Here is a 13,853-nt window from a genome sequence, read left to right on the forward strand (position 1 = left end):
AGCCTATTCAACTTCCCTGTTGTTTTTAAAGAAAAGCATTTCTGCAACATGATGCTAGCATCACCACGTTTTACACTGGTTCAATGTTAGGTGCTGTGTTAGTGTCCACCAAACACCATTTCCGTATGTAGACAAACAAGTCTGATTTTGGTCGTATGTTTGCACACCGTTTGTCACAAGCTTCAAACAAGACTTGTCTTGAATTTCTTTTGACAATGGCTTTCTTCTCACCGCTCTATAACAAACAAACCTGGGCGGGAAGGGAACCCAAAATCCAAGCCAGACATGGCATTGCGTTAAAAATCTTTAAAATCCTTGGAATCTTTCCACGGTGTTTATTTTGTTGTTGTTCATATTCAACCACATTAGTTTAAAAATGTTTACAAGAACAAGTTTGTCTAAACGTGAGGCACATGTCAGCTAAAATACTGAACCTTAACACTCATTGAACAGGCTCCATGTACAGACACACAGTAATATTCAATAAGTTAGAATGTTTGTTACGATGAAGCTCGTTTGTCAGATTAAAAGGATTTTTTGAAAATTACTACAATTAATTAGGTGGTAAACATACTTTTCATTAAGCCCACATGTCTGTATTAAAATATTTTGTTTTGTTTTTGGTCTGATGTAATATTCCAATCCTAAATGTAGTGCTTCCATTAGCTGTGAGTGGAAAATCATCAGAATTAACACAAATAAAGGCTCAAAATGTCAGTCTGTGTGTAATTAATGTATTAATGTGTTTCGCTCAGTGAATTGAGCTTCTGAAATAAATGTATTTAATACGACTGTATTTCTTACAATCTAAAATGAAGATTATTTTGAGTGTGTGCGTGGAGGGAGACCTACGGTTGCAGCAAATGTTTCTCTAGGAAAAAAAAACATTATTAGGTAATCCTGCCTGTCAAAACAAAATTAATAAAAAGAGCAAATATTACTAAATATAAATGATCAAGTTGATGTGAAAGTTTAGTGGTTTGATATTCCTGCTGCGGCTAGATCTGGGGGCACTGTTACAAACATCCCTATGCGCAAGTAATGTAATGAGGCCTTCCATTTTTAAATGAATCAAAGTAATGAGAGTAAGAGGAAAGCCAGCTTAAGCAAAACAAACACTGACTCATAAGAGCAGCAGGGCTCCTCTGAAAAATGCCACGCTCTGCAGCCAAGTCGGAAATCAGGCAGTTTAATAGCACATAGGCGTTCTGTCTTTGTGGCTAGACAAGATGGCAACTGTAGAGATACCGCCTGTAATGATGAAGCTGAAATACAACTTTGAATTTTTTTTTTTGTTTTGTTCACATGGCTGTATACAACAATAAACCTTTAAGAGCCTCTAAGCTGCAGAAAACAACCAGACTGACCCTTGCTTTACACAACTCAGTACAGCTTCAGCAGGCAAAGACGCTGAGATAAAATGCCATTGTGCGTGCACAATGGGTTGAAATTGACAAGTCCTGACAATTTCAAAAGACATTATTCTTAGCGGGCTGGGAGCACTGAACCATACCAACTACTATGGGCTTTGTGTGAGAGGAAAGAAAATCTTTGGGGAGATTGAGGCTGATGTAGGATTTGCGTTCAGTTTTTTTGTCCTACTGTTTGTGTTGTCGTATCAGCCTTTCAGAATGACACAGAAATTGTGGAAAAAAAATTGCGCGCGCGTTGCTTTGTGAGTCTGCTGAATGCAGAAATCAGTTGTTGCATGTGATTTTGCACACACACACACAAACACACACACACACACACACACACACACACACACATATATATATATATATATATATATATATATATATATATATATATATATATATATATATATATATATATATATATATATATTCTTTTTTTTTTTTTTTTTACACTTCAGCCTAAACAGAATCCCACAGTGGAACGGCATTGATCAAAAGGAGGTCAGACAGGCCCATTGAACTGCCTTCAAAGACATTCTGATTAGTTAGATGGTAACACTGCGCCCATTTATCTTCTATGGCAGAACAAGGCCCACCTGAAGCACTGCTGTGCTGATACACAACATTTGAAGTAATAAGAGGTCGGCAATAAAGCAAGTTGTAATGATAGAAACCTGGTTGTTTTCAGATTGTTACATGATTTTTTTTTTTTGGAAAACTAAGACTCTCTGCTTTACTTTGCAATTCGTAGCAGCACTGCAGAAAGAAAAAAAGCACAACTTAATACCACATAAATCATACCAGCATTGAGGAAGCAAATGTAACTATAACAGAAGGTAATCACTAATTTGGATAAATACAAGCAGGAAACATTAGAATTTGCTAAAAGGTGGTTGCATGAAAAGCATTTAGGACGTTTTCAGTGGCTGAAAACTCTCCAGCATGAACACAAGCATTTTCTGAGCAGTCCAGATCTGTTTGGAAAACTGTGGCTTCAAAGATTTCTGTGACCTGTGATAACAATGCTTCTAGCAAGATTCATTTGCAAAAGTTTCTACAGCAGCTAAAGAGCTGTTGCCTTGCAGCAAGAAGGTCCTGGGTCTTTCTGCATGAAGTTTCCATGTTCTCCCGGTGCATGTGTGGGTTCTCTCTCAGGGTACTCTGGCTTACTCCTACAGTTCAAAAACTTGACTGCTTTATTAATTGATGTCTCCAAATATCCAAATTAATGGATGGATTCCTGACTACAGCAGAGAGCTGTCTCTGAAAAAGTATTAGTTCTCTTAGTCTGCTTGGTCAGTGGTTTGGCAGAGTTGGAACATTTTCCTACAGTGAGGTTAAGTAAACAAAACATTTAGTAAGGACACGCTCACAGCTCCAATAAGCCTTGTCTTTTGCAGATTCTTAAACTTTTTTGCAACGAGTTTACTTTGAAATAAAATACTTTTCTAGTGGAGAAAACAGGACAAGACTACAAACTATGCACAAGTATATTTGAATCAAACAATCATAAAACATATTAACGCAGATGTAAAATTTGAATGATTTTTAGTATTTACTAAAAACCTTTTGAAAAGTCATGAAATCTGATACAGTGTTCTGAAAAAATGTTTTCCTCCTTTTGTATTTCTTCTGCTTCGGCTTTGTTGACACATCTGACGACAAAAAAATATCACAGATAACCACAGTAGCCCTATGCAAAAAAGTAATTCTTAAATATGATAAATCTTGACTCAACTGTGAATAGCCTCACGTTTTTGTTAAATTTCACAAGCCACATCCAGAGCGGTAGAAATATATATATATATATATATATATATATATATATATATATATATATATATATATATATATATATATATATATATATATATATATATAATAAAACCTGTATGACAGGATTAAGTAGGCTAAAAGATCTCCAAAAGCAAAAGCGGATCTGAAAAACCCCAACAACAGAAGTGGCTGTCATCTATTGGTCAGGAAAGGGGGTACAAAAGCCACTTCTAAGACTCTAAGACACTCCAGCAACTCCAGCTTTGAGCGCTTGCTGACATTCCCCTGCGCTAGGAAGCCACCCTATAAATTAAATCCATTTATCTGTGTGACAAGCACATTTGAATGAGCCACACATAAAACATAATTAATGTGAGGTTGCGCAGACAACAAAGAGAGTTCTGATTAATATGTCTCAGGATGAAAATTCAGAGGTTTTACATTACAGTCTTGTTTACTTTGTGACTTCCATTTCAAAGCTCCTGATTTATGACGCTGTTGTTCTGTGCTCTTTTGTAGTTGTCCGTTTTATTCATGAACTGTGTAGTGTGTGTGTGTGTGTAGGCGGCGGTGATAGTTCCTACCTGTCTATGATAGCACACATGTCCAGGCTGATATTCTCAAACGCTCCCACTGTGCCTTTCTCCACTGCATGCAAATCAGCAGGTTGGTCGTCCACCAGGATCGCCTGCATGCATCCCTGATAGGATCGCTGGGATGGTGGTAACAGCGTTTGGAGAAAGTACCCTGGAAACAACGGAAGAAACACGCGAGATAAACACGCGAACCAATTAATACAATGTTGTAACCTCATTGTTAATTGCTGCCAGACAAGGAAAGTTTTAGATTTAAAACAAAAAAACAAATGAAGCCTAAAAAGCACATTAGAAGGAACAGGTACAGACAAGAGTGAATGGCAGCTTCTTTGAACAAAGAAGTAAAAGAGAGTGGGAAAAACAGGCTTTTTTTTTTGATCCACTACTTCAAACGCTTCATGAAAAGAGGACCTTCAGCAGAGGTAGACATAAAACATACCAAGAACATCATCCTTGAGGAGGAACAACAGACCAGATCAGCGGCCAGTTAATGTCACTTTTTTACAACCATGAACCTTTATCAGGATTCCTTTCTTAGACATTACAGACAAGGTCTACCAGGAGTCAATGGCCCAGAAGAACCACTGGACCTTGACTGAATCGGTAACAAGCCTAGAGCATGTCTGCGTGCTTATTCTTTTTATCTGTGCCATGATCATGCATACACACACACACACACACACACACACACACACACACACACACACACACACACACACACACACTCACACTCAACAGCGTGCATAAATAAATGTACACATCATATCTGGCACTATAACAACATATTTGAGTACATTTTCATACAGAACAATAGAGCGACTCTTCAGAACACAGGGAGAGTGTTAAATCGGAGGTGGGAACCTAAAACTAAATCTCTGCTACAAGCACAGAGGTAACTCATAAAACACAGCAGCTCAATGACATCTCCATCATAGTGATGTTATAAGCTGTCATCCTCTCCAGCTTGGCCATCAGCCTCAAGGCCAAAGCATCAAAAAGGCGTACTGTTAGAGGCATATGTACACTGTGTGTGTGTGTCTGTGTGTGTGTGTATTCACACATTATTGAAGTTCATGTGGCTGACTTAAAAACAGTAAAGCCTTTGTGCCTGTGTGCACGTTTTCTTTTTCTTTTTTTTTTTGTTGCTAGATTCAGCCCTTCTCTCACATCTTCCTTTCTTGATTTCTTGCCTAAAAACTTTCCTCCGTCGTTCCTGCCATCTGTCTATTCTTTTGCCACACCTGCCTGCTGTCTTTTCAGAGGAGTGGGAGAAAGACAGCCAGACGAAAAGAGAGAGAATGACACCAAGAGTAAGAGAGAGAGCGAGAGAGAGAGAGAGAGAGAGAGAGAGAAAAGGGTGAAGATGTGGAGCAGAGCAGCTGGTTGGCAGCACTTGGCGTCCTGTAGATAGCTTATGAATACAAAGGATACATTTCTGAATATCGGGAAGAATGAGAGATGCAATGCATGAACCTGTGGGTGGATGGATGTGCATTGTTGTGAGGAACAAAGACGACATGGATTTGTTGCCTTGATGCTCCATCTATGTCCCCACATGAATGTTTCTACTGTTTGCAAAGATTTCAAACCAATTTGGAATAGTTCACTGCCAGTATAAACACATATTCACCCTAGCTCTCGAGTGGAAAAAAAACAAAAAAAAAAACACATCTGTGGGTTAGAGCTAATAAACATACTGCTTGATCTGTGATGTGTGTCAAAAGCAAACATTTCCACTCTAGAAGGCGTTTCACTTTTTTCCCCCCTGATGTTTCACCGTTTGGATTTATAATCTGGATTTCATACTTTCATTAATCATGACAAAATTCTTCAATTAGATGCACTAAACCAGGTGTCTCAAACTCCAGTCTTGTAACTTTTCAATGTGTCTCTGCTTTAACAGACCCAAATCATTATATATTTTTATATATTTCCAGGCTACTGCAGATTATGTAGCGAAGCAATTCAGTAGTTTGAATCAGGGGGTTTGGACCAGGGACACATCTAAAAGTTTCAAACCCCTGCAAGGAACTGATCCAAAAAAAATATATGACTGCCTCCACCATTTGTCAGTGCTGAAAGACCTCTATCAATAAAATGATCCTACTTTAGGAGAATCCATACATCATGTGGTCATGCGAACACCCCCTAACTGTTAGATACAATTCGCTTAAATTTCTCCCTAATTTCTAATGAGTTTATTTTTCAGTCAGTGACGGTTTCTAGTTTTAATTTGTGGCACACACAGACCAGAACTCCATTCGCTATCTGGAACAACAGCAATAATCCCCTGCATTCCTCCTGGCACTTTTTTACAGTCTTCCCGTTGTGCCCAGAGAGCTTCTTTTACGACACACGCTGGAAGAACAACAGCTCTTATTTTCCAGGCCACCGCTAAGGCAGAAACACATTCAGAGCCATTAGTTCAGAGGACGCAAACTGGGAATCTGCCAGAAGGCTCCGATGAGAACAATTCAATAAATTTACCGAAGAAAATCACACCTGGAATAGACAAAAACACTAATCCCAAAAATGAAATAAAGCGCCTGCTACAAAGTAAAATATACATTAGGATGAATTGTAATTGGTGACCAAATTCTTTGATTTCACAGTTTTTTAGTGATGTGTAAAAATAATCTGAAAACGAATTAACACAGGCATTCATGACAAACATTACTGCTTAAGTGTAGTCATACACAATTTGTGACAATTCATTGTGGAAATAAATGAAGGAAAAGTACATATTAAGCATATAACAACACAATACACCCATAAAAAGAAGTTTTACATGATGGTGAGATGTGAGAATGAGATGCAACACATTTTTGTCTTATTTTACGTTTGGACCCACAGAGGATCAAATGTAAAAATAGTGAAATAGCCCTTAAGCTTAACTTAAAAATTGGAAGCCAGATATTGCACGCCAAACATGCCTCCATTTTTGTGTTTCCACCAAAAACAAAATAGATAAAAAAAAAAAAAAAATCATAAAATGCATTTAGAAAAATTCAGGTTTGACAGTTCCTGTTTGAGCGATATTTTAGTTTGAGAAGTATTCTAAATTTTGAACAAAAAATATCAAGTTGTAAATATGTCAACTACATAATCATTAGACATCTTTGGTGTGCAATCATTTCTTAACAAAAACGAAAACCGTATTTGCTCATACTTTTCTTACAGGATAAACAGAATACTGCCATACAGTTGAGTTGAAAGTGGTTGCTGGCTTCGTCAATGTCAGCTTAGCAAGAGGAAGTCATGCTGACTGCATGATTAGTAAACTACGGGGCTGCTAGAAATTATTAATTTCAAAATTTCTGACTTTCATAGATTTAATTTTTTATATTTTATTCCAAAAGTCTCCTTGACATGATGGACACATTTTATTATTTGCTTTTTTATTCCTCACAAATCATGAAACAATACAGCGGCTCCAACTAGGCAGTGTTTTAAACAGCTATTTAAATGTCCAACCCACAATGTTTGGAAAGATTTTAATTGGATTATATATGATTAAATGCAGAAAACATTACACAGTTAGTGATTAGTGGTAGTATAGGAACCCTGGAAATACATTTTCTCTAGACCAGAAATATTGTGACATTTTGACATCTGGCATACGAATTTAACAAACATTTGAAGATTGCCTCTGATAATTATGTCGGCGTCTCATCATGTCTAATTCATCCCAAAATGATGGGGAGGCGGTTGCCACATGTGGGATTACTGGATAAGTCACAATCTGATTCAGGCATTGAAGACTTTTGCTTCTAATTTGTTAATGAAGATCTTTAGAGACGAAAATACCCAATTTCCAAATTAGTTAGCTGGGATGATATTTCGAAAGGTCAGAAATTATTCCAAGATTTTAAAAAAATATACATAATTTAAGATTTTGGAGGCAAAAAAGTACTCGTTCATTAAAACATCTTAAAGTAGACCAATCCCAGATGTCACGATATTCAAAATACGTTCTTGCAGCAAAGGAAAAGTCCCCAACAACAAGTGCTACCGTGCCACATCTGCTAATCTGTATTGCCAAATGACAAAAACTAAGCATTAAGCAAAGAAGAGAAGTAACAATGTTTTAAAAAATCTTATTAATTAAAAGACATAGTCAAGAAAATGAGGTAGCAAATATAGAGAATTATATATATATATATATATATATATATATATATATATATATATATATATATATATATATATATATATATATATTATAGATGTATTTTTTGCCTTCTAGCAAATGATGGATGCTATCATTTGCTAAAAGGCTTTAGAGTGCAGCGTCTCATAACTGACCTCTCTCTATTTAGTGTATCCATATTGCTCTCCTGTTTAAGCAGGGGAAAGAGTATGGCTTTGTGGCCTTTTGTATGAGAAAAAAAATGTGTTGGTTAGAGGGTCTGTCTAGTCTGCCTCTTCAGAAATTCAATTTGTGGTTGTCTTGTGACAGTCACTTAAAACATTTCTCTAAGCACAGCTTCAGGAGTGAGCAACTGCTCTCTGTAAAATAGGCTTTTGGTTCTCAAAACTTGTTTGAAAAAAACAGGTCTAACAAAGTATGAAGAACGGAAACCTATGCAAGACAAATAAACAATCTGGTGATCCTTGGTAGATAAATAGTAGGCCGTGGGCCAGAATCTGTAGGACGCTTCCTTAAGAAGTTTCGTATGAACTGTCAGGGGGCAACTTTCTTCCACCAGGATAAGTTGCTACACATAGCAGTGATCTCAAAACACCAATGTTCCCACGTTTTCGCTTGCACATTAATAAGTTATAGCCGATAAAAAATCTAAACTGTGGCGCTCCGGTCCAAGAGGTCACGTGATTCGATTTTTGCTGCTCAGCCAATCAGATCGCTGTATTGTCAGCTGTGCGCGTTCATCAGTTCATCATGGCTGCGCTCGTAAGATGTTTGTATGCATTTGTTTCCAGATGAAGAAAGCCCAATAATAGCATTTTCTGGCGCCAGCTGGCAGAGATCTTGATGGCAAGAAAAAAATAAATAGCCCAGACCATCTGTCCATCCATCCATCCATCCATCCATTTTCTAACAGGCTTATCCCCGCTGGGTTTGCGAGGTGCTGGTGCCGAGCTCCAGCTGTCAATGGGTGAGACGCGTTGTATAAACTCGTTGTGCCAAACGAGTTATCCCCTTCGGAATTTGTAGAATTTTGTATTGTATTTTTGAAATCAATAAAAGTTTTAACCTCCAGCTTTGTGAAGTCTAAATATTTTAAACATCACATTCTAGTAAAATGAAATTTATTTTTTTTAAACTCCTAATACGTTGTTCTATTTTTAAAAGAGACATATCTCGTTTTCTTAATACGGTTAATATCTCGATAAGGTTCTTGGTTGAATTAAAATCTTATTAAATCTGATAATTTTGGCTGTGCCTTTATTCAGTGTTCATTTGATCACACGTGAAATCCGCTTTATATAATCTATTCATGCGGGTTTAGCTACCAAAAAAGAAAAAAAGAGAACCAGCAGACAGCTGTGATGGACTTAGGAAGGTGGATTTTGGTTTCAGCAGACAGACATTCGACAATCTAATAACATAAAGCTAATATTTTCGTGACACATCTGGAAATGACCGTTTTCTTTCTCATAACGTATTATACTGGATGGATGGATGAACGATAATGTAACGACACCATTGCTATATTTCGTTAAGAAAAGTAAAACATCCTCATTTCCACGCCTAATAGGTTGGAAATGAGGCGGAGTTGACTAGATTCATTCTTCCAGCTGAATGCGCTCTTGGCGCAGGGAATACAAATTCTGGCGGGGATAAGTCGTTTGGCACAACGACACCTGTGCTATCCTAGCGCAGCAGGTCTTGGTGATATCACAGTAAATTGGGCAAAAGTCTGGACTATTTCTGCCCTGCGATGGACTGGTGACCTGTCCAGTTTATACAACGCCTCTCGCCCATTGACAGCTGGAGATAGGGACCGGCACCTCGCGAACGCAGGGATAAGCGTGTTAGAAAATGAATGGATGGATGGATGGATGAATGGATGGATGGATGGATGAATGGATGGATGGTCTGGGCTATTTATTTTTTTCTTGCCATCAAGATCTCTGCCAGGTGGCGCCACAAAATGCTATTATTGGGCTTTCTTCGTCTGGAAACAGACACAACAGAAACAACCATCTTACGGGCGCAGCCATGATGACGTGGTAAACTCGCTCAGCTGACAATACAGCGATCGGATTGGCTGAGCAGCAAAAATCGAATCACGTGACTTATTGGACTGGAGCGCCACAGTTTAGATTTTTTATCGGCTATAACTTCTTAATGTGCAAGTGAAAACGTGGGAACATTGGTGTTTTGAGATCACTGCTATGTGTAGCAACTTATCCCGGTGCAAGAAAGTTGCCCCCTGACAGTTCATACGAAAAGTCACCGTACAGATTCTGGCCCACGGCCTATAGGTATGTATTTAAATAGGAAAGGAAGGAAATAAATAAAAGGGATATAGATATTTTAATAGGCACTTAACAATGAAGCACGGCTGCTCCCTATTCTTAAGTGGGGTTGTAAACTTACGTTTCAGTTCCCCTGTTTTTTCAATCTAAAGAGGTGTGATGGAGGTAGATGGGCCTTGATTTGACCAAATGTCCTATTTTTTCCTATTTTAAAACACAATCAGGCACCCATTTCTATGTATACAAAACCTATTTCAGCAGTGTAACTACATTCCCTCAGTCTCTCTGGTTAAATGTAGCTTCTGAATTATTTCATACAGGGCTGTCCTTTCAAATAACGTGCCATGCATTCATATGAATGTTTTCCCAGGATAAAATTACTTATCACCCAGGTGCACTGAAGCTTACTAAATGCATTACATCAAAGTCTAAAGGTCAAGTAAAACACACTGTCTCAGACCTTTTCTAAGCTGTAGAAGATGTATCTCCCAGCATCTGTGTCAGTTACAGGCGGACATGGATTATCTGGTTTTCATTTATCAGATAACCATGCGTGATAAGCATGTAATGGGGGAAAATACCAATGAAGAATATGGAACGATAGAAGTAGTCTAATTGTCATTGCTAACACTGGACTGAGCTTTCATATTAGCTTTCCTGCATTCTATACTGTGATTACACATAAAAATAAGGCATGTCCCATTTGATCTGATTTCTAGATAAGGCTTGATTTCATTGTATGTGTTCAGTCTAAGCACCAAAACTGGGTGCTTAGACTAAGGTAACCAAATACAAACGAAGACACAAAAATAAACACAGCAACATCAAATAAAGGAAAGTCAGATGTTGATCAAGTAACTTATATTTTACTTTTGCCCCTCCTTGCCTGGTGTAATAAGATAGCACAAGCACAGTTAAAATCTGCCAGAACATGGAAAGTCTTTGAGGAGTCTTGGAGGACGCTTCAAAAATTCCCATTACGGGTAATTGGAGTGTGATATTTTCTCCACTTCCCCAGTGATATGATGGTGTTTTATTATTGTGGTGGCCACATATCTCGTCCTGGGTGCTGCATCGAGACTGTGAGCACCAGTGATACGTTATCTATGTACTTTCTGGTTTAGTCATCAGAGAATATGGAACAAGACTGGCCACACTAGCCTCATACCAAGACTACAACCTCATTATGCCCACTACAGGCTGCCAGCACTCCAAATACAAATGCTCTCTGCAGTGTGGTTGTTATTGTGCGTCATGTTCTACAAGGGCTCTGGCTCCAGCTAAAGTGATTTTCCCAGACAGCAAAAATGAACAACCAATCTCTCCATGCCAATACATACCATGCAACACAGTGCCTATACCACTTCCATATTGAGATTGCATAGAGAAACAACGCCTAATTGCACATTAGCTGGTGGTAGGAAGTCCAAAAGAAGTTGAGAGTTTTATAAACTGTTACGCAGCTTATAAAACTCTGTTACCCTGTCTTTCTTGTCATCTGTTGTTGTTTGGACCGGCTGGCTGCTTTTGGCCACTCTCTGCTCCGCTCCACTGATTACAGTGAGCAGATACACCTGTCTCTTTTCCAATCACCTTCATTCCTCCCAGCTGTGATCATGCCTATATCTACATGCCAGTCTCTGCCAGATTGTTGAAAGCCTTTGTGCGTAAGTAGCCGTCCAGTGTTCAAAGTTTGCATCACCTGATTCCCGACCATGTGCTTGTTTTTTGGATTTCTCTGCTTTGCCTTGCCCTCGGTTGAAGACCTCATTGGCTCTCTGATTTCTGGGCACTAACTGGACTGTTTTTGACCATAATTCTCGCCCTGACCATTGGACCTGTCCGCCATCCTCTGCCTGCCTGCTCTGTGTATGACCTTAGCCCATCTCGCGGTCTTCTGCCCCCAGTCCATTCAGCCATCACCCCCTGCCGTGAGCAGCCTGCTGTCAGCACTGCCTGTCTCCTGCTTCACTCTGGACATTAACCAGCAAGCATCAAGTTTCTGTTTATTTGTTTTATTTTCTAATAAACCTTTTAAGCGCAACACCCTGTCAGTTTTGAATAGTCTCTGTGGTCAGTGCATTAAAGAAGCTGTCATTTAAATGTAAAATATTTTTGCCATTCAATCTAAGAAAAGACCTAAAATCTTATTTATTAATCAGAAGGGACTATAAGAAGGTAGAGGATGAGGTGGATGATGGGAGGACAAAGCACGAGTTACAGTTCATAAGGTTTATAGGGTTCATAATCTAACTTTACTATTGTTGCAGGGAAACTCACAAGCAGATAAGTAATACCTATTTGGCAAAGGCTAAGAATGGATTTCTTGAGACTAAAAAGAGGTTTTCTCATACTTGCTGCCACAATCCAGCATCTCACACATATTAAAGGTGGTTCTGGAAAGTAAGGGCTGTCTTAACGTGATGCGGATGGGGCCAAACTACTCTAACCAAATGTTTTTATGAGGCCATGTGATGAGCCAACAATGAGCACCAAACCGAACAAAAATAACGAACCACGCAAAATTCCCAGAATCACAAGGAATAGGAACTCAGCTAATTCTGCAACATCCACAAATTACAAATGCCATCTGCTGTTGGACTGCAGGTTCTATGCCAAATTCACCCTGGGCTTAAAACATTGATGAAAACCAATCATTTCAACAATTGTTGAAGCAGCATGTCAGAAGCAGCACACCGATCACCAACATCCCACTTCTTTTATGTTACTTTGTTGCCATTGGTTGCTACCCTGTAGACCAGAGATGGGCAATACATTTTTAGGAGGGGCCACAGGTGAAACCTTAGCTATGCCGGACGGCCAAACCAACAACAATTTGAACTTAAGTCTGTTTGATATGAAATTTCTAGCACCGCAAAAAGTAGTACATTATCTATTTTGATTAGCTGCCACTGATAATCAGAAGAATAAGAATAATCAGCAAATATTTATAGAAATAGATGAAAATGTGGTGTAGGCCAAACAGAACAATACCCCTATAGGAGTAATGAACAGTAACAACAACAACAATCATTACATCAGATATTTATTCTATTTATAAGCTGTTAATCTTCACAAACCAGTCATTAAAAGGTGTTTTGCAGTAGGGTTCTTTCCTTTTGCTTGTTCTGTGAGGGAAATATGGTCTGTCTTGACCTTGAATAAATGCAGTGAAATCTGTCCGAATGTCTATCTGTTCAAATACATAAATGGATCCAAAAAGGAATAGCATCTTCGGAGTATGTCTCCTCATGTGTGGAAACCTCTCCTCTGAAGAAAAATTTGGAAATCAAGCAGCGATCCGAAGCTAAAGTGCTCTGCCAGAAGTGTGTCAGACTGCAGGTCAATTAGTTCCATCTGAACATCACTGGGTGCATCATCAACATTGGTGGTGAAGGGAGAAGAATTTTTTTGTATTTTACTCTCGATTGTTTTAGAGCCCTGAAATCTCCTTTAAAATCCACCATGCAGTGCTGCCAGCACGGGTGAGTACCTGCAGAGGTGATCAGCTGATGCAGCGCCTTCCTTCAGTGTTGGCAAGTTTTTAAGATTTATTTTTCTCCTTCATTTGGCTTTAGAGAAGCTCCAATTTTCTCATGAAAGCCTTCACCAAGCTGTA

At 38.6% G+C, this 13,853-nt stretch overlaps 1 protein-coding gene across 4 annotated transcripts in view; it reads right to left on the minus strand.

Annotated features, from left to right (window-relative positions):
• cntnap2a (contactin associated protein 2a) overlaps positions 1-13,853 on the minus strand; it is a gene marked incomplete at its 5' end in the record, with an annotated part of 289,852 nt that overhangs the window by 186,635 nt on the left and 89,364 nt on the right. For all 4 annotated transcript variants that reach the window (XM_036124791.1, XM_036124789.1, XM_036124790.1 and 1 more), the window contains 1 exon segment: positions 3,779-3,941. In XM_036124791.1, coding sequence (XP_035980684.1) covers positions 3,779-3,941 — 163 coding nt within the window.

Source organism: Fundulus heteroclitus, chromosome 21 (genome assembly GCF_011125445.2).
Source record: "Fundulus heteroclitus isolate FHET01 chromosome 21, MU-UCD_Fhet_4.1, whole genome shotgun sequence".
Classification (NCBI taxonomy): Eukaryota; Metazoa; Chordata; class Actinopteri; order Cyprinodontiformes; family Fundulidae; genus Fundulus; species Fundulus heteroclitus.